This window comes from Salarias fasciatus, chromosome 19 (genome assembly GCF_902148845.1).
Source record: "Salarias fasciatus chromosome 19, fSalaFa1.1, whole genome shotgun sequence".
NCBI classification, from domain to species: Eukaryota; Metazoa; Chordata; class Actinopteri; order Blenniiformes; family Blenniidae; genus Salarias; species Salarias fasciatus.
The window spans coordinates 5,769,848-5,789,249 of record NC_043763.1 but is presented as its reverse complement, the minus strand read 5'-3'; the positions used below and the strand labels follow the sequence as shown (position 1 = coordinate 5,789,249).

Below are 19,402 nucleotides of genomic sequence, written 5' to 3'. Positions count from 1 at the left end.
AATCCCCTCTTTACACGGCGCATCCCCGGCTCCTCGGAGAGCCTACAGGTGGGACAAAGACCAAACCTGGCCATAATCACCGCAGGGACGGGGGGTGAAGGCAGGGACCCATGACTTCTCACACAGCTCAGTGTTTGGGCCGTGATCACAGCTGAAGCAGGGGGGAGGGGGGGCGTGGGGGCAGGGTGATGAGCTGTGAGAGAATGTGGAGGGTGGGCTTTAGCCCCAGCTGTCCAGGGCTTTATTGATTAGTGATAACCCTGACAGGAGGGGGCAGATCACCAGCACCTGCCCTGCTTTCCATAACAAAATGCCCGAGTGAAGAAACCAAGGACTTCCAGAGAGGGCTATTGGCTTGTAAATGACCAAGACATGATTGCATAACTTGACATTGTAATGCTGGGAACTACCTGAAATATTCAAAATAATTTAAATTTAAAGAAGTCATTCACTGCACTTTTAGTAAAGCAGGTAGAAGTAACAAATTGATAGAATTCACATTAATGTAACTGAGTAATAATGTTAATCACATACCCGTACTTCTTAAAGTATTTGATTTCATTAATATTTTAGTACTCCACTCTCACATCAGTGTCTAAGTCTCCACTAAGAACAACCACTATTCAAATTAATCTTCAAACAACTCTTATAGCTAATAAGTTTATTCATTTTATACAAAACATAGAGTTATTTTTGTTTACTAATCCAATTACCATGTTGTATCTTATGCATACTTCAGTGCTTAGATGCTTGATGCAGTTACAGTGAATCAAAATTCTGGCCTAAAGTAAATAAAACTTTCAGTGATTTTGATGAAAGAATTTTACTCAATTGTTTTTAACAACATTTGTTTCCTGTAATTGAGTGCAGTTTAAACAATGCAACTTGAGTTCTATTTGAGAACAATTTTCCACTTCACTTTCCACCACTGACTGCAATGAGCAAGAGAGAGAGAGAGAGAGAGAAAGAGCGAGAGAGATCACTATACGTAGCGTGAGAAAGGAATTAAGGTCAGCGTAGGTCTTCCAGCAGTCTTAACCTAAAGCAGTTTCACTGGAAAATGGTCCAGGATGGTCTGAACCCAAACTGTAAGCTTTATTAAACAGAAATGTCACAGGGAACCTCTCGTTCCACCTTTAGAAAACCAAAGAACCTCCAGTAAACCAGCAAACCAAGCGACTAACATCTCTTTCAGATATGATGGAGACTGTTTCTTAAGGGCTTTATAGGTTAAAAGCAGCATTTTAAATTCTACATTCAGCAGGAAGTCAAGAACAGCTGATAATGCAGTGATGTGATTTCTTCTGCTTGTTCCTGTCAATATTTTTGCTGAAGCATTTTGAAAAACAATTGAAGACATCTGAAGCAGTTTTGGGGAAATCCTGATATTAGAATAATACAACAGTCTAGCCTAGAAGTAGTAACTGCATGGATTCATTTCTCAGTGTCACACCGAGGTAACATTGCACAAGTGAAATAAAGAAGTCTTGTAGATTTGTTTAATGTGGGAGTCAAAGGATAAGTTGTGGTAAAAAAAAAACAGAAGTGACAACTTCTGCTTTGGGTCGCACTACATTACAAAACCTGAGACATTATCAAACCTAGAACATTATAAAACCTGAAACATCATAAAACCTGCTGAAAGAGCGTTTTAAGATTCATTTACTGTTGGAGCCTGTTTTTATTCTAAGCAAGCTGCGGTTCTATACCGGCGTGAAAGTGAAACTGAACTCTGAGCTGCACGAAAGCCACAAAAGAGCAGCGTGAGGATGAGCCAAATGCCCCCATGAGAAAGGCCCTGGAGTCCGACGAGCAACACAATATGTAGGCCACAATCAGAGTTTTTCACATGTGGTCAGTCATGAAAAAGGAGAACAGAAACGACCGTGGCCAGACTTCAATCCAAAGGAAGCCTTGCTACATGTAGTCATGCGAAAACTCAATTAGAAAATATCAAATCCAGGAGAAAATGGACTGGGAGTCGTGACATTATTGGAGACTGCCATTGTTGTTTTCATCTGTCTGCTCACAAGTGTGCAAAAAAACTCTTTAGGAAACACTGACAGCTGCACTTTCGATTGAAGATGTCAATAAACGGGTCATATACCTGGGTCACCGTGACAAACAAATAAAGGCCACCACTGATGACTATACTAATCTTTTAGTGTTTCTTTATCTGGCTAAGGTAAAAAGCATGATCATTTCTACTGTCAACATTAAAATTAGGTTAGGTAAACAAAAACTATATTTATTAGTGTCATTCATTGGTATTGGGACTAGTTTATTTCCTTTTACCTAAATATCTAAATATTGGAGATAAACATCAGCTTCAGCTTTAATTTTAACCCTTGGTGCGCCCATTGGCCTGATTGGCCCCTGATAAATGACCTCTGACACCATAAATCAGCACGTTCATCACATTCTACGGACTGTCTCCTTCACACTGTGCGCGCGCCGTCGCCGTAGAGCGCGGTCGGTCTCGTGCTCGGGGGAATTTCCCGTCCACGTGTCTCGGTGCGCAGTGGAGGAGGCGGGATGAAAACAAAGGCGGCCATTGGCTGCGGCTCGTGTCCGTCACGCAGCCTTAAAGCAGCAGCGCTCCGGGACTGAGCGAGAGGCAGCCCCCCCCCCTTTTTTTTTTTTTTTTTTTTTTTTTTAAGGAAGCTTCTCACTTCGAGCCACGCCCGGCGGCGGAGTCAGTGTGGAGCTGACGTCTGCGAAATGAAGTCGGCGTGTTGCAGTTTTCCTCACAGAATGGAAGTAGACGTGGAGGCGATAAGGACTAAACGCGCTTGACCTGGCGGGATATTCAACACGTTTTCTTTTTGCCATTTTTCCAGCAAAGGTGGTAGTTACAACGAACTCTGAGGTAAGTCGTTTACAATGACCATTTTTTCACGCGTCCTCACCCAGCTGCGTGTTTACAAACAAGACGCGGTTCAAACAGAAGAAATCCTCGTGCTGCTGTTGTTGTTGTTGTTATTGTGAAACACGCGGCATGTGTTTCCAGCGTGTGTTTTATTCCGGCGCCCTCGTTGGAAAGCAGCCGGTTTTAACGCAGGCTTTAGCTGCGCCCTGCCTGCCATTCATTTCATCCAGCAGTGATTTGAATAACACCGGCTTTCCCGGCTCGCGGAGCTCCGTGTGGCCGAGCGGACTTCAAAGTGCCGGTGTTACGACGAGCCTCGTGCCCGTGTTACAATGTAACCACTGTGGCGTTCTGTTCTCCGCTACAGTGTATCTTTTTATTATTTTAAATCAGTTAGTGTGTTTATAAAAAAAAGAATCCAGAAAATCCCACATAAAAGTTGTAAATTGGTTTAAAATGTGGGAATAAAACGAGGGGAGCTGATCTCCGCTGGCGGGGGGGGGGCTTTGCGCTTGGCACGGCAGGGTCATTTAAGGTCACGAGCTTAACCTTACATAAAGTTGAAATGGTGCGATGCGAGGCTCTCGATGTCGCCGGATAAAAACTGTGTCAATAACAGAGCCGCCGCACCACCACCGCCACCGCCACCACTACTACTACTCGCACCCTCCTCCCCCTCTGCCTCCCTCCTTCCCACCCCCCTCTCCGTAGGGTTGTTTTCTGCAGCAGGGGGAGCCACTGCCTGACACAAACATCCAGCTCGATGCCTGCTCGTTACACCAGCTCTAAAACTCACAATCTGCCGCTCAGAGGTGGGGGAAAGTTCTGAAAACAAGCAAAGCTGCTTTGTACATTGATTGAATTCCACTGAATTACAAATAATAGTGCTGCAGCGGGAAGAATAACCCCAGAAATTACTATGAATTCACTTGATAATCACATTTAACTGCATTGCCAAGTAAAATATGTAAGACCATGTTGAAAAAGGAGCAACATCAAATAAGTTTTCTTGATTATTTTTTGCCTCCCCTGGTTTGATATAGTGTAGTTTGCATTTTTTTTAACTACAGCTACTGTCATATAGATTACACTAAACCCAGCTGCAAGTGAGAGTGTTGAAGTTTAAGCGAAAAGTACCTTTACTCAAAGTATTAATTGCATTGTCAGATAAAGGTAAATATGTAAACCATTACATTGAAACATGCATTAAGTTACAGCCGCTTTTACATTGATTTACACTCAATCCAATTGCAAGTGAAAGTGCTTTCAGCCAAAACTACTCAAAGTATTAGTTACTTCCCAACATTTAATCACACTGTCAGTAGCAGTTGACTTCCATAAAATATTTGTTCAGAGCACATTTCTCAGAAAAACAATAAAATATTTAAAATTAGAGGTATTTTGGTTTTAAGATAGTGCAGTAGAAAGAAGAGAAGCTACGTCCACTCAGAATTCACATTAAAAAGTAGGCTAAACAAATCAGCTAATTAAAATAGAGAGCCACAGATAAGTTGTGTATTTACTGAGTAAATAGTCCAATGCTGTTTGAGTTATGGCACAGTGTCCTGTTTGTGTTGTGATGTGATCAGGCTCCACTCCTCCTCCCACCACACCACATGCAGTAAATCACTCAAGCAGGAGTAAAATTCCAAACATAAAACTACAAGCACCTCAGCATACTACCTAATTGCAGCGACTTGAGTATTTGTAATGTGTTACTCTTGTTCCTCTCCGTCTCCCTCCCCGAGCCCATGTTCTTACCCTGTGTTTGTCAAAACAAAGCATTAAGTGGTTTTACACACAGGGTTTATTGTGAAGGCACACGGTGTATCGTGAGGTCTGGGCATGCTAGAGACGGGCCAATCTGCTTATGTTGGGTGAAGAAATGAAAACTCCTTCTCGGGCAGCTGGCACGCTGACAGACCGAAGTAGGGAGAGTGGCTTAGGATTTTCCTCAAAGACTGTCATTACCCTTTAGCTGTGGACCCTAATTTGGAAGTGTGGTAGTAGTGTAACCCTGCATTACAACTCGGTGGTGACTCGAGGGGGTTTCGCTAGTGAGGCAACTTGAATTTCACCCATATTTTGATAACTCCCTGACCCGCCATACGATTCAGGGTTGAGTGCAGTGCATCATTGACATTGAGGTGATCGCCAAGTGCTCCTCAAGATACTTGCGGCATGCTTCTTGGGAAAGGTTAAACAGATCATAATGAGACGCTTTGTTATTCTTGTCATTAAATTTCAAGTGTTGACATTGCAGGTATTTATAGGCACACTGAGTCCTGTTACTTGAAATAGCTTGCTGTAATAAATACTCAATATCTGCGGTCCTGGCAAAGTCGCTGCTGGTGAGATAGCTGACGAAGGCCTCCTGTCAGAGGGGCTGCTTAGCAGAGACAACAGATAATCTACCTCCCATTTAACCCCGCCAGCCAAGCTGCCTTTTATGTAATCGTGGCTCACCAGAGTTGCCTAACCGCAGTGAATGGTGTGGTTTCATCACTGAGTTGGACCGAGCCATTTGTCTAAATAAGCCCTGAGCTCTTTGCCACAAATGAAGGCAGGAGCGTTTGCTCATTTTCTCGACCCCAACTTCTCCGCTGTGGTTTCATTGATTCGGGGGCAGTCATTACGGGCCAGACAGGTTGTCTGTAATGATAATGACTACTTGGGAGGGACGAACAAATAGCGAATGTGTCTGAGATCATCTCATCAGCTCTGATGCAAATTAGTCTGAGGACACCGCCGTCAGAGAGGAAAACTCAGGACGCCTTTGATTTTATGCACCCACTTGAAAACAAGCGATCCATATTCAGCTGTTACAGCAACTCTTCTTTGTCTGTCTTGTTCCTCTCCAGGCTGCTCATCTCATAGTGCCCCCGTATGGACGATGAGGAGGATGATGTGTTTGAGCCAGACCCACGCTGCTGGCGCACAGCATTCAGGGAGATAAAGTGCGAAGACCGGGGCACGCAGACGCCTGGCCCTGTCCTGGTGCCCAACAACGGCATGCTGCCCTGTGGAGTCGCAGAGGAACCCAGACCACTCTTCTACGGTGAGGCTGACGACACGCAGGGTTTCAACAGGGAGGAAAGGGAACGCGGCCACGTGCGTGGTAACCGCTGTTATAAAACCAAAGACTCGGCGCGAGACACGGGGAACTGTTTGGCCGCGCTGATCTCAGCCCTGGCGCCTGATAGTCGTCATCACATTCACTTTTTATGGTTCGTGTCCAGTGTACTCAGCTGCTTTGCTATTCAAAAGGCGCCAGACTCACATTGTGACTGAAAGGATGTGACAGGAGTGCTCACCTGTGCAGCGACTCTTTAGAGAACTGATAATCAGCGACGGCACGGCTGCACTGGCGCCACACACAAGAAATCATTCCAGCTCCATAGCAACTGACTGACCTGAAAAAACTGGGTCATGTGAGTTTCTTGTGTGCGAAGGGCTTATGGAACTATTAAAAGTAATAAAAACTTAACCCAACAGCTGGGAAAATATTGGTTAGAGCCAAGCAGGTTGTTCAGTCACATCCAGCACTGTTTTGCTGACGTTTCCACACGAGGCAAAGAACGAGCCGCCTGTCATTTGTTGTTGTTGGATTGTTGCACTGCTCATGCGCTTTTGTTGTTAGCAGAATTATAAGTTCAAGGCTTTACACTCAACAGGTAACGCAGGTTTTCGATTGCACTTCCCGGCACACTTTGAGCTTGTGGGGGATCACCGAGTGAGGCGGAGAGAAAGCGAAGAGCAGCAGAACGGGATGGATCAGCTGCCCCGGCAGCGGCCTGCGGCGCAAAGCGTGGAGGCTTGCATCGGACAGAAGCTCCAGCTCATAGGAGACCAGTTTCACCGGGAACACCTGCAACTGGTGAGAAGGAAACGTGCACCATGCTGACTGTGCAAACTCAGCTGAGTGCTCAGGTCAGAAACAGAACATGATGTGCTGCATGTCTTATTTTCCAAATATTAAACCATTTTTTTTTTATCTAAGTGTCACATTTGTCCCCACAAACTGCAAATCAAGAGTCTTTCACGAAGGGGCCAAAAAAAAAAAAAGAATGAAGTGAAAGTATCTGTTTATGTACATGAGATTTCGTCGAAGCTACAGGGAGTCACTTCACAGAGGTTCAAGAGTGGCGGATTGCAGACCTCTGCACCACTAACCTGACTATTAATGACTCCTCAGCACTGTGTTTTGGCAGACTTTCCTTTTAGTGCTCCATATTAAGTGTTGTTGGCAACCCGATTCCTCTGACAGTGTTCAAATCTGACTAATAGACGGCTCTCTGTGGCTCCTGCCAGGGAAATAAATCCTCCCCTTTATTTGGATGGCCTCTACATGCAACCAAGAAGTTGAGCTGTCGCAACATTACACTCTCGTACAAATCACATTTAATGTGGCTACTGATAAAAAACATGAGTGAAATACTTCATGAGATCAAGGTTTTAAGAGCTACAACAGACAAAAAAATTAACTTTTTTTACAGAAAGAATGCTGATATTTTTTACACAATTAGAAGTAAAAATACTGTTATTAAAATATGCATTAAGTAATTGATACTTGAAAGCAGTTTCTGTTGCTTTTTAAAAGATTAAATGACTACAAAACTGTAGCTTGTATAATTTTTCAGTGCGTGTGTTCAGTAGCACACTGTGATTTTTAGAAGTAGATGACATTGTGTAAATAGCAAAACGTACTGCTTTATCAGAAATGAGTTTATCCACTACTGGGACCCCCTGAAGATGACAGGTTAAGATTAAACCTGCTGCACTGGTTTGTATGGATCACGTGTGGGGTTAAGATAGAGGCGCTTATAAAGTTAAGAAGACACAGTGCAACATATGCCAAATACACTTAAATAATAATAATAAAAAAAAATCAATATTTGGAGCTCTTGTTGATCTGAGAGAGATTAATGGTGGGTCAAAAGTTTGCTCTCCTTTACTGTGTTTGCTCCATATTTGTTTTGGAGAGGCCGTGCGCATGCAGAACTTCACACCGGCCTCTCGCCTCCCCTCCGTCCTCCTGAAGCCAAGAGACATTGCAGAAGAAAAGGACGTCCCTTCCCCTACCTCAGCAACCCCCCGACCCGCCCCCTTTCCTCCTCTTCCTGTTTATTTCTCTTTCTTTTACGCTCTCTCTCCTCCTGCTTCCTCACTGCGCCGTGGCACGGCGAACGTCTGCTCTCAAACAACCAAACTGTGGTCAGGGTGACAGTGTCCGCCGAGCCGGCGGGAGCTTCTGGCGTAGGCGTGTTGTAAAAACTGTGACATACTGTTATTACTCTGCGTTTAAAATATACATAGACTCCAGGGAGTTTTTTTTTTTTCTTTTTCTTTTCTTTTTTTTCCTGTGCAGTCTTTTGTTGCGCAGGTGGCTAACAGCCCGGCACACACATTTACTTGCACATGCACGTTCAGGCGCGCACGTCCACACATGTTGATGCGTCCAGGAAAAAAAAAAAAAAAAAGCAGAAGTGGCAGAAGTAGGTAAACATGTTGTAACCCGAAACTCGGCACGTGAGACCAGAGGGGAACAGCTGTGGTTCCAGGGAGTCTCCAGTCAGCCCCTTCCCTCGGCGAGGAGCGGCGGCCGCAGGAGACGCCCAAATAAGAGGTCTGCGCTGCCCTGGGCAGGGGAGGGCCGAGGGCCGTAATGGTGGTAAAAGTGTGGATTTAGGGAGACGGAGGTTTGAAAACTCAAATCATCCCATAACAACCGGCTTCCCATACATCTTACATACTTATTTTCTAACTTCACAGTCAGAAGATGATTTGTGATTTTTCTCATCGCGCTTATCGAGCAGATGTTATTTATACCCCGGCAAGAGCAGCATGACTCATGTATTGTGACACTGGCAGACACACACTGACAACCAGACAGTCAGACAGCAGTGTGTGTGAGTGTGTGTGTGCACGCTTGTGTGTGTGTGCGTGCGTGTGCGTGCGAACGGGATCCACTGACGCACAACGGAGGCAGGCCTGGGTCAGGGGATGAGGAAGTGGCTTTTAGTCCCTGTGCTGCTTGAGTAAACATCAGAGAGGACAGTCAGAGTGAAAACGGCCGTGTGAAGTCACATCCTGAAGACAGACTTATTGTGATAGCCACTGATAACGCCGCTGATGTTTTTTTTTTTTTTTTTTTTTTCGTCTAAACCAGGGGTCTGTGACCTGTGGCTTTGAAACCACATGTAGCTTCTTGTTTCTAATTAAAAAGAAAGAAGTCAGACTTACGCAAACATGGTTTACAGAAAAATCACAGGAAAAACACAGTGCTTTAACTGCCAGTGTCTCTTTGTTTGTGCTGTTTTATGTTTAAACAATATCAGCATTCACTTGTAACATGATATTAGATCATTCTCGTAATCATGGCTCAGAATCAGATTTGTTATGTAGGGTAAAAAATACCAGAAAGCAGAGAAATGGCTCTTTGCATCACAGAGGATTTCCACACTACAAACTCCCAATCACAGGCGTTGTAACTTGAGCTTCTCAGTACCATGAAAAACAGCCAGGTTGTCTTGGACAAGGGACAGGAGCGCTCACTCTTTACAGTTCTGCAGCCATAAAATCAAAATAAATGTAAGCAGTTTGAATGTGATTGTTCTCAGGCAAGGGTTGAAAAGCAGAAACGGGCAAAAACATTTTGGGAGGGACAGAAAAATGGCTCGATTGGCCGTAAACGTTGCAGCCCCCTGACATAAACCATAAACTGCAGAGCGTTCTGTGTTTCCACCGTGACTATTGTGAAGGCTCGTCTTTCAAGTGGAGGACGGCTGTGTTTCTTTTGTTGTGTGTGTGTGTGTGTGAGTGTGTGTGCGGAGTGTTGGTGCGTCGGGCTGTTTTCACAACAGAAACACTGGTGTGCGGTTTTGGATGCGTGTTTCCACTGCAGCATCTGTAATTACTATTTCTGGCCATGATTGTGCCGTGCGTGCGTGTGTACAAGCTCATGCATGAATACACCCATACTTGTTTTTCTGCCCCTTTTTTTTTTTTTTTTTTTTTTTTTTTTTTCTTGCTGCCAGTCACTTCTCACTGACAGAGCGCGTACCAAAACTTTCACTTTATAATGGCGTTACTGTTCGTCAGTTCTCGTTCCCGTCGCTCCTGTCAGTAGGCAATTCATTGGGCGAGCAGCTCGGCGCAGACACTTGTCCCTGAGCGATCCCAAGTGCCTCTGACTGCCGTCATCTTGATGGATTCTGGAGCGGTGCGTCTGCGATCGTTCTCCATGGGAGCCCGCCGCCCCCGGCGAAAGGGGGGATTAGGTAGCGAAGGAGTCCTGGCGGACGCTGACAGATAAATTGCCGCTCAGTCGGAGAGGGCCGGAGGGGACGAGGAGGTCCCCGGAGGACGGCTGACATTAGCCGGCTCGCCATTTGAGACCGGGCAATAATGACGGTCACAATGGCAGGAAGACGGCTCCAGCCTGCGCGGGGCAAGGAGCAGCGTTGGGTTTCATCCGCATGTTTTTTTAAGAGAGACGACTCCCGGTGCTTTCGATAGGAGGTGTTGAAAGCAGGGTTGAATATCTCCTCTGTGTGTGTGTGTGTGTGTGTGTGACTGTCTGAGTGTGTGTGCTTTGCACGCAGGCAGTGTTTGTGACTTTATCTCTTCACTGTAGCAGCGAAGTTTCGGCACTCTGTCCTTTCGGCACTTTGTGGGGGTGGGGGGTCGGGGCAGTTTAGGGGGGGTGCTGAATATAAAAACAAATGGTATTTACTGTACATTTGTTGCTGTGCGGCGGCCCGCGCTGACGGGAATGTCAGTTCGTGCCGTGGTCTTTTATCTGGCGGCCGTGCTATTTGTTTGTATTTTTCCTCGAACCTTCCCTCCCCGCTGATATGACTCGTCCAGAGTTTCTTGCCGCAGAGGCTGGCCTGTTTGCTCAAGCGATAAGACGGAGCTCCTGCGCAGCTGGCCCGACACACGGCTCACAGGGGCCTCTGATAAAGCACATCAGGCTAGTGTCAGAGTGACGACACTGAGAATCTGGCTCGACTCTGCCGCTCTTATCGCCGGCTAAATTTAGAGCCCTGCTCTCTTTTTGACAGTTGGCGGTGTGACTCATGACTTAAGTTGCAACGGGCCTGCGCGCGCACACCTCTTTTTGTCACTCTCTCTCTCTCTCTTTGTTTGTCCCAGCGTTGCTCTCTGTCCTCCAAGGAGCAAAGGGCAAGAGGTCACAGGAATGTTCTCTTTCTGGCTATAAAAATCAACAGCTTTGCATGTGGCCTGCAGTAAACACACAAAGTCACTTTACTGCTGTTACTTTTACTATCTGCTGGTGAGACTCTCTAAACAGCAGTAAACTTTATAAATGTTTAACATACAGATGGAACCTATGCAGTGGACAAATGGATGCAAAGACAAATGGACTTGAAATACCAATAAACAACACTTACTATTTGGATAGTAAACATTTTCAAAATTCAAAGCAATATTAACTCTTACTATCATACACTACTGCCTGTCAAAATCAACAAAATGATCAAACACACTAAAATCACCCTATATAGACACAAAACTGTAAATTATGACTGATTGCATACACACACAGTCTGAATTACTTATTAAATTTTAATACACTAATACTCAAATCACTCCTGCAATTAAATACCTAAATTACAATATCAACATATTTATCAAAAAATACAAGAAAAATAAAAATCCAATACCTGAATAATTCTGAATACACTACTAAAAGTAAATAAATACACTTACCACTATATAATATATCAGACAAAAGTTACCAAGACAACCATTATACACAAACATATGGAGAAATGCCTGTACATGAGTGTCTTCTGGTTTATAACCATGGCGGTGTTTACCGAGCCGAGTCCTGCTGGCTGCCAGCGCGGTAACGCGGTGTGGAGTGCTGAGCGCCTCTGCCGTGTGCAGCATGTAAATATTATGTTTGCAGATATTAGGCTCTCATTATATCATTACCAAAAACCTCCCGGGGTGAGATCTAGACAGGCTGCGTGACGGAGAACTCCCCGGGAGTCCGTGCCATATTTTGACTGTTTTGATCCCAGTGAAAGTGAGGAGTGCGCCGGTGGTGAGCGAGAAACACACGGGCTTGTTGGAACCTGGCAAAGCTTATGCAACACCCTGCAATGTTCACCACCAATTGATAAGAGAATAGAAACCCAGAGGCTTATCACAGTGGCAGTGCTCAGCTGATAACTAGGTCAAGGTTTGGACTTCGTGGTAAGTCTTGTAAATACGGAACATCTAATCTCTGTCTTTAGATATTTGCTTTTTGTAAACATAAGTGCATCGTTAACAAGGAGGATCGCGAGCCTCCGTACGCCGCTGTGTAAATCTAATCTTAACTCTCCCTTCATTTGACCATTCTTATGCTCTGAAAATAGCCCGGGCGTTATCAGATGCAGCGGAGTCTGCCTTTCGTCTGCAGATGAGCTGCCCGACTACTGTACCTCTCCTCGCGCAGATATACGTCTTTTCCAGAGACTCCCTGCCTCTCATTGAGAGCCGGCTAATCCCATTTGGAGCAATTATCTTATCTCAGCTTCTCAATGGCAGAGATAGCATTATCCCCGTCTAATCGCACACAATCCAATTGGCTCGCAAACCTGAGAGCGTCTCCTCCCGAGCTGCCGGTCGCTGCCAGAAATTTTTTTTTTTTTAAAAAAGAAGTGTGACCATATAATGAGTGTGTTTATGACTCGGTGTCTCTGTTGGGAAGCCCGGTTTGTGTCGGTATTCCACACACAAAGGGAGGCCTCTATAATAAGTATTGTTGGGGACAGGAGCAGACTGTTGTGGAAATATTAGCGTCGTTCCGGTGTCTGGTTCCGTCTTGCCCTCTTCTCAGTTTGACCCTCTTCACTGCGCTCGCCGTCAGTCAGCACGCGTCACGGCTAGCGTGCGCCAAACCCAAACTAATGACTATTTCCAGCACCGTATTCTCAGCTTCTGTTTGCCTTTATTTGTTGTTTCAGTATCACCGAAACCAAAGGAACCAGGGGCCGCTGTGGTGGCGCCTGGCCACAACCCTCCTCAGCCTTCTGTTTGATCGGGGCGTCATCGCCGGAGGAGGAGGAGGCGGTGCGGGACGGAGGTGAGGGGATCCTCCTCCCACTCGCGTCCCTTTTCTTCATCTCTGTGAAGAACTGGACTCCTAAAGACACTGTCGAATCTAACACGGGTCTGTTCGGGGGGAGACGAGAAGGAAGGAGACGGAAACAAGGTCACCGCGGGACGGAGACAACCAACTTTTATACAAGGTCGTGTGTTTTTTCCTTCCGAGAAGATGCCATGATGCTCCTGAGATTCCTCCGAAAGGACAATGTTCATATATTTGGCATATGTGTGGTGTAGTAGTTTTGTACAGTTCATAGTTCTTGTTAAATTTTTTGCACTTCAGCATGTATCCATCTTCAATGACCTCCACAGACCCTGGGAATGCCTTATTCAGTGTCTTCTGCCAGAAAGAGTATTGAGAGAGTTTTCGTTTTTTCGACAGGCAAGATGAGATGGTTAGGAAATGGAAGGAAGTTCGGTGTGACGCTTTCTTTTCTGAAGTTTCCCAGGTGACCAGTCAAGTTGATTTACTAACTTCCAAAGAGGGCGACTTCTCTGAACAAAGCATTTTGCACCTCACCTCAATGGAACATTTATCTTGTCTTATTTTTTTTTTTTCTTTATTTTTGTGTATATTTTCCTCACTCCCCCATTTTCAGTGGTATGGCTGTAAGTTTGAACACAATCCCACTTCATCAAAAAAAAAAAAGGAGACAAAGTTAAGAAAAATGAAAAACTTTTCATAGTTGGCCATAAACCATTTCCTAAAATCTTAAAATGTGCACAAATTATGGAGTCAAACCTGTTCTTTAGTCATGTGCTCCATGTCAAACATTGAAGACTTGGCGATTGCCTCACGAGTATCTGGGTGGAGTTTGTTGTTGCTGAAAATCTCAATCTGGTTAAACAAGAGTGGCGACTGCCAGCAAGCATGCCGAGCATCAACACAAAAATTAAAAAACAAAGATAAAATATATTTAATTAGCTGCCAGGAGGGCATGAACTGACATCCAGAGAGCAGAAACAAATGACAGTGATTAGTCTGTTAACAAGAATTAAATCAATCTTTATGTAGATTAACAAATGAATTGATCTAATCCCTCCAGTTAGTGGTTTTATTGAGCTTTTCTGCCATGAATTGGTAATAATCACACCGATTAGCCATAATATTATGACCAGTAAAGTCCGACTCTTTGTTATGTTAGTCGGTTGGGGCATATTAGGCAGCAAATGAACATTTTGTCCTCGAAGTTGATGTGTTAGAAGAAGAAAAAAAATCGGAATTTCAACTGGTTTGGCAAGAAAATCATGCAGGCTAGACAACTTCATCACATCATCTTTCAGGCTGCAGTTACTTTGTGGTTTTCTTGGCAACAAAACCCATCAACGCACACACCTTCAGAAGTGTAGTAGAGTTCACACAGTATCAGACAGATCATGGTGTTTAGGCTGAATGCCACGTGGAGTTATGAATTATCTCACTGCTACTGGGTATGTTAATGGATAAGTGATTTCTGAGACGTAACACACTGAATTTAAATTACAGTGCATCGACTGTTCAAGGTCCTCCCTTTATGCTCTATATATTACAGAAGTAAGAAATTCTCCCCTTCCAAAAAACAAAAAATCAAACCAAGTCTTCCATCTGATTGAATTTTGACTTCACCAGGTCTTCTGTTCTTACATCGGCCCCGCTCCCACTTTCTTTTATTGTCGGTGTGTCCTCGTCATGTGATTGTTTTCAGACCTCCATGCCCTTGAAGTGGAGCTGTGGATCCACTGTTTTTGCACTAGACTTCCGCCCTTCAGGAGTCCAGAGCGTTACCCAGCTAACCTCTGTCCTCTCCGAAGGTTCTCAGTTACGACTCGCTTTTTTTTTTTTTTTTTCGCCGGCCACATTTCAGATGTATTCATTCACACGTCCAAGACAAACAATCAGTGTTGACACCTGACTGAACACAGTCTGGAATCTGGAAAAAAAAAAAAAAAATTCTACCGGTTTTGGATATTTCACTCACCAGTGTTTGAGGCTGCGGTGGACTTGCTTGTAGAGTTGGGTGTTGGAGCCACGTGCCTGGTTTGCTTTTCACAGCCCCAGTGTGTGTTCTGGACACCAAACAATATGGCGTAACCAATCTGTGAAACAGAATCTCCTCCTCTCAGGCTACCTTTATGGGCTTTTTTTACATCATGTGATATTCTGTGGGGTGATCTTTTATTGTCTTTGGTGCTCAGATCCAGATTTGGGACATCTTAGCCTATAACCACCACTGACTCAGCAGACAAACAGTCTCTGAAATTAAAGTGATAAAGACTGTAATTTTTTTCTTTTTTTTTTTTGTTGGAATATGAATATGTTTAAAAACACTGTTGAAGATGCTGTTTGTTATGTGTTTGTTTTGTTTGTTTCTTCCAATGCTGAACCCAGGCCAACTTTTGGACCCAAGGAGCAGTACATATCAGGGGTCTGTAATTACATGCTCCTTACAATGTGTCAAGTTTATCACTGCGTAAATTCGGGGTTTTCCTTTCTCATTTTTTCTCTCGAGATGTCTCAGGGACTTTGCGGGCTACTGGTAACCTTGAGAATCTGTTACATGGTTAGGAGATGAGTAGCGTCGTCACCCGTGGACTCGCGACGAGGCCTCCCGGGGAACCGCCAGTTGGAAATTCCTCTCAGCTTTTTCTCTCTCGGCGCACACACACACACACACACACACACACGTAAATAACTAAAGGTACAGTTTGACTGAGGAGTGTGAGGCTGGCTTGCTGGCCGTGGTGGTGACGGGCGTCTACTGAGTTTGTAGTCACAGGCGTGTGAGGTGCACTGAATGTGGTTGTGGTTATAGTTTCCTGCGGGTCCTGAACGCTGAGCCAGTCCGTGTAGCGCCCCGTCTCACCACCGGCTCCTGACTTCCTCTTTGTGCTGCTCCTTCCTGACATGGTTATTGTTCATCGGTTCATCATTTTCTTTGTAATTTATTTCTTCCTATTTTTTTTTTTTCTCTATTTATTTTTGGTAGATTTGCCCATTTCTACTGTATACACCTGTGTGTGCAATTACTTCTTATTTTCCCGTTTGTTTTTTTTTTTTTGTGTATGGATCAGCTGTTTGTCTCTGCAGAGTATCGTGCCTGATTTCAAAATGAAACTCCACCCAAATGCTGCTTCATTGGTGTCAGCCAGCAGCTTGAATTGATGCAGTTGCGTTTCACTTCAGTTGTGAATGAATTCATGATCACCGAGACTGCTTGGAAAATGAAAAAAAGAAAAGAAAACTCCAAACTGCCGTTTAAGCCTACAGGGGTGGGCGTTTGATACTAAAGAAAAATACAGTATTTGGGTGGAGTATTTCACTATTCAAGGTTGTGATTTTCTAGGGATGGGCCAATCCAATTCAGACCTTTGTGATTACGTTCCACCACCTCCAGAAGCGCGACCTTCCCACAGGACGCGATCGATGAATCACCACCTATCCTAGAAACCCTCAGACAAAAAAAAAAACAACAAAAAAACGTTGCCTTCAGACTGTCCACCAGTCACAGGATGTTCGCTCATGTGTTCAATTCTTTAATCTTAATCATTGTGTTGTAATCAATATGCACTGGAAAGTACTTTGTTCTCTGTAGATCCCGTTGGTCTCTTCTCTGTCGTGTGTTAATGTATAGTATGTACTCTGGATCGTTCTCCTGGGCTCGTCTTGCCATGTGTCAGCCGTATATCTGTGCGTCGACCAAGTAGGCTCAGGTGCGACGGCCCGTTTGATTTATTGGAAAGGGAAACAAGCCACCATGGTGCCCTGTATCGTTTTCTTAGAATGAGGTTCCCAAACTGCCCTCGTCACATTATTTGTGAGTGCAGAGGATCCCTAGAGTGGGAGACGTGTATTTTATGGAAACCGTCAGTGTCTTGAATTTTATAGTCCACATTATATAAATTTGAAGGTTTTTGATTTTGATTTTTTTAAATAACATTTCTTCTTCGTGGTCTTTCCTAACTTTTTAAATTGTATTTTCTTAAGAAAAAAAAAGGGGGGTCTGCTTTTGTAAGGACAGCTCAAGCTTGTAAAATAATTTTTTTAATACGAGTAGGATCCTTTTTTGAAGTCCATGAGATCAAGAGCGTTTTCTTTTCTTGTCTTTTTTTTTTTTTTTATTTTAGCAGAAATGAACCTGCAGACATTCCTTGCACATCTTGCCGTGATGTATACACAAACACCAAGCAAACCAAAACTTCTCATGGTTGTGGTTGTTTTCAGATTACATGTACATGTGTTTCTAAAAAAAAAAAAAAAAAAAACTTAAAAAACAAATTAAAAAAAAAACCCTGGAATATGCCTTTAACTGCTCAGTTTCAATGAAGTCTTGATTATCACACACTCTCTGTATACCAAGAAATGAGACCCAGCGAAAATGTAGCATTTTTGTAAACATTGACTGTGTGTTTTCGAGACTCTACTGTGCACTCATTTTTTGTGTTTATATATATTTTTTTGGTTGTTGATATAATATGGAAGTAAAGACAATTTGTTATGTAGTGCAATATGCTGTACATACAGAGCTTTGCTCTACGAATCCCTTTTTTTTCTGGATTTCTTGTTGTTTATTGGTACTTTTTTTTTTTCAATAAAATTTTATTGAAGGTATCAAACTGAGTCCTGTTTTTGTGATACAGTCAGGACCGTGGGATTGTGGGGCAGCTGTGGCATTATGGGTGTTTTTACAAAGTCATCCTGACGGCGTAGCTTTAAGGCGAGCTTGCGAGCAACGAGGTAGCTAGCTGTCATGGCAGCAGCTCCAATATTTCAGCTTATTTACGCAATTTTTTAGGTGGTTTGACTGGATTGGAATCTTTTTGCTGGCAGATTTTGGCCCCCGGGCCTTATGTTTGACATCCCTGCTCTACACAATGATGGATTTCCTTTGTAACAATGTAAATTCTGCCAGCTCAAACCAACGATATTTACCGGAGACTCAATGAAAGAGCATCGGGGATAAAAACCCTGTTCAGGTGTTTCATGAATGGATTTCACATATCGAGCTTTTTCACTGACTCAGCAGTCCTCAGAGCACTTAACACTGTTCATCACACTCAGTAATGGTGACAGCCGCCGTGCAAAGCTCTCAATCCATCCGTTCGGAGTGATTTGGGGCGCAGCATCCTGCTCGAGGCCAGTTTGACATATGGAGAGGTGGAGATGGGGGGGGGGGGCAAACCTGCAACCAACTGAAAGACCAAGTGAGCCCCAGTCGTCTGTATCTATGCTGCAGTTCGTTTCTAAGGTTCAGATTCACAACTTAAGGTGCAAACTGGCTGTGATCTATTATTTGCTCTCACAGTGAAAACATTTCCTTTTTTATAAATTGCGCTCACAGTCTAACAAATAGACCTCAAAAGAATAAATGTGCATGAAAGTGCTGTTGATCTTGTCTTTTTCAGCTGAAATTTAGAGCTTCTGCACTCACACTAGAAGAGCTAATTCCCTCCTCTGCTCTGCACCACTCTCTATTGAGCCCAGGCTTCTTCTTTTTTTCCAGGACTTGTGTTTTGTGAAAGTAGCCCACGATGGATTAGCCAAGTGTCTGAAGCTAGCCAGGCGTTTGGCAGAGCCTGTGCCCATCACAGCCCTCCCGCTGCTCGGTCATTAGTTTGGTGGGAGCAGCGGGGCTTCCACAACTCTAATAACTTGCCGTCTATGAACACACACACACACACACACACACACAGACACACTGCATGACAGCTTAATAAGTCTATGTATACAGCAAATGATAAGTGTTACTGTCACGTCCTGAAAGGTTGAGGCCGATCCTGCTGAGCCTGCAGATTAGTTACACTGCGGCGTGCATGCCCTGAAGACACGGGAGTGATTGATTACCCCCGACACATGTAAACTTCAGGCTGTATTACTGGCCTGTGTCGCTTACAAAAGTGCTTTGTTTTCACTCTCTTTTGAAAAATTGAGTTCATTTATAGCGCATATGGAAACTGATACGAGGCCAAAATAAGGGTTTACGTAGTCAGGAAACTAAAAGCGGTGCAGGTTTTTTTTGTTTGTTTGTTTTTTTTGTTTCCCTTTTCTTTTCAGAGCTGAGCAGAGGCGGTACAGTCTCGTCCCTCGGGGCTGACGCGTGGCACCTCCATTGTCATACGTGCCAGGTACAGTTTCACACTTCGGCGACACCCGACTCACCTGTTTGGCCGCTCGCAGCTAAAGCACTGCCTCATCCGCTGCCCCCACTGACACCAACACACACACACACACACACACACACACACACACACACACACACACACACACACACACACACACACACACACACACACACACACACACACACACACTCACACACACACAAATGTAACAAGTGCATCTGAGGATGTGGTTGAAACAGAAAAACAGCCAGTCACCACTCTTACACAACCCTTCACCCTTCACCTCCTAATCCTGTGTTTAAGGTGTTT

At 44.3% G+C, this 19,402-nt stretch overlaps 1 protein-coding gene across 1 annotated transcript; it reads left to right on the top strand.

Moving 5' to 3' along the window:
• The first annotated feature begins 2,709 nt into the window (after positions 1–2,709).
• On the top strand, positions 2,710–17,299 carry bmf1 (BCL2 modifying factor 1). Its single transcript, XM_030117176.1, has 4 exons — positions 2,710–2,869; positions 5,731–5,927; positions 6,544–6,746; positions 12,853–17,299. The coding sequence occupies exons 2-4, from the start codon at positions 5,756–5,758 to the stop codon at positions 12,973–12,975; spliced, it is 498 nt and encodes a 165-aa protein (XP_029973036.1). The 5' UTR covers positions 2,710–2,869; positions 5,731–5,755; the 3' UTR covers positions 12,976–17,299.
• Positions 17,300–19,402: the final 2,103 nt, after the last annotated feature.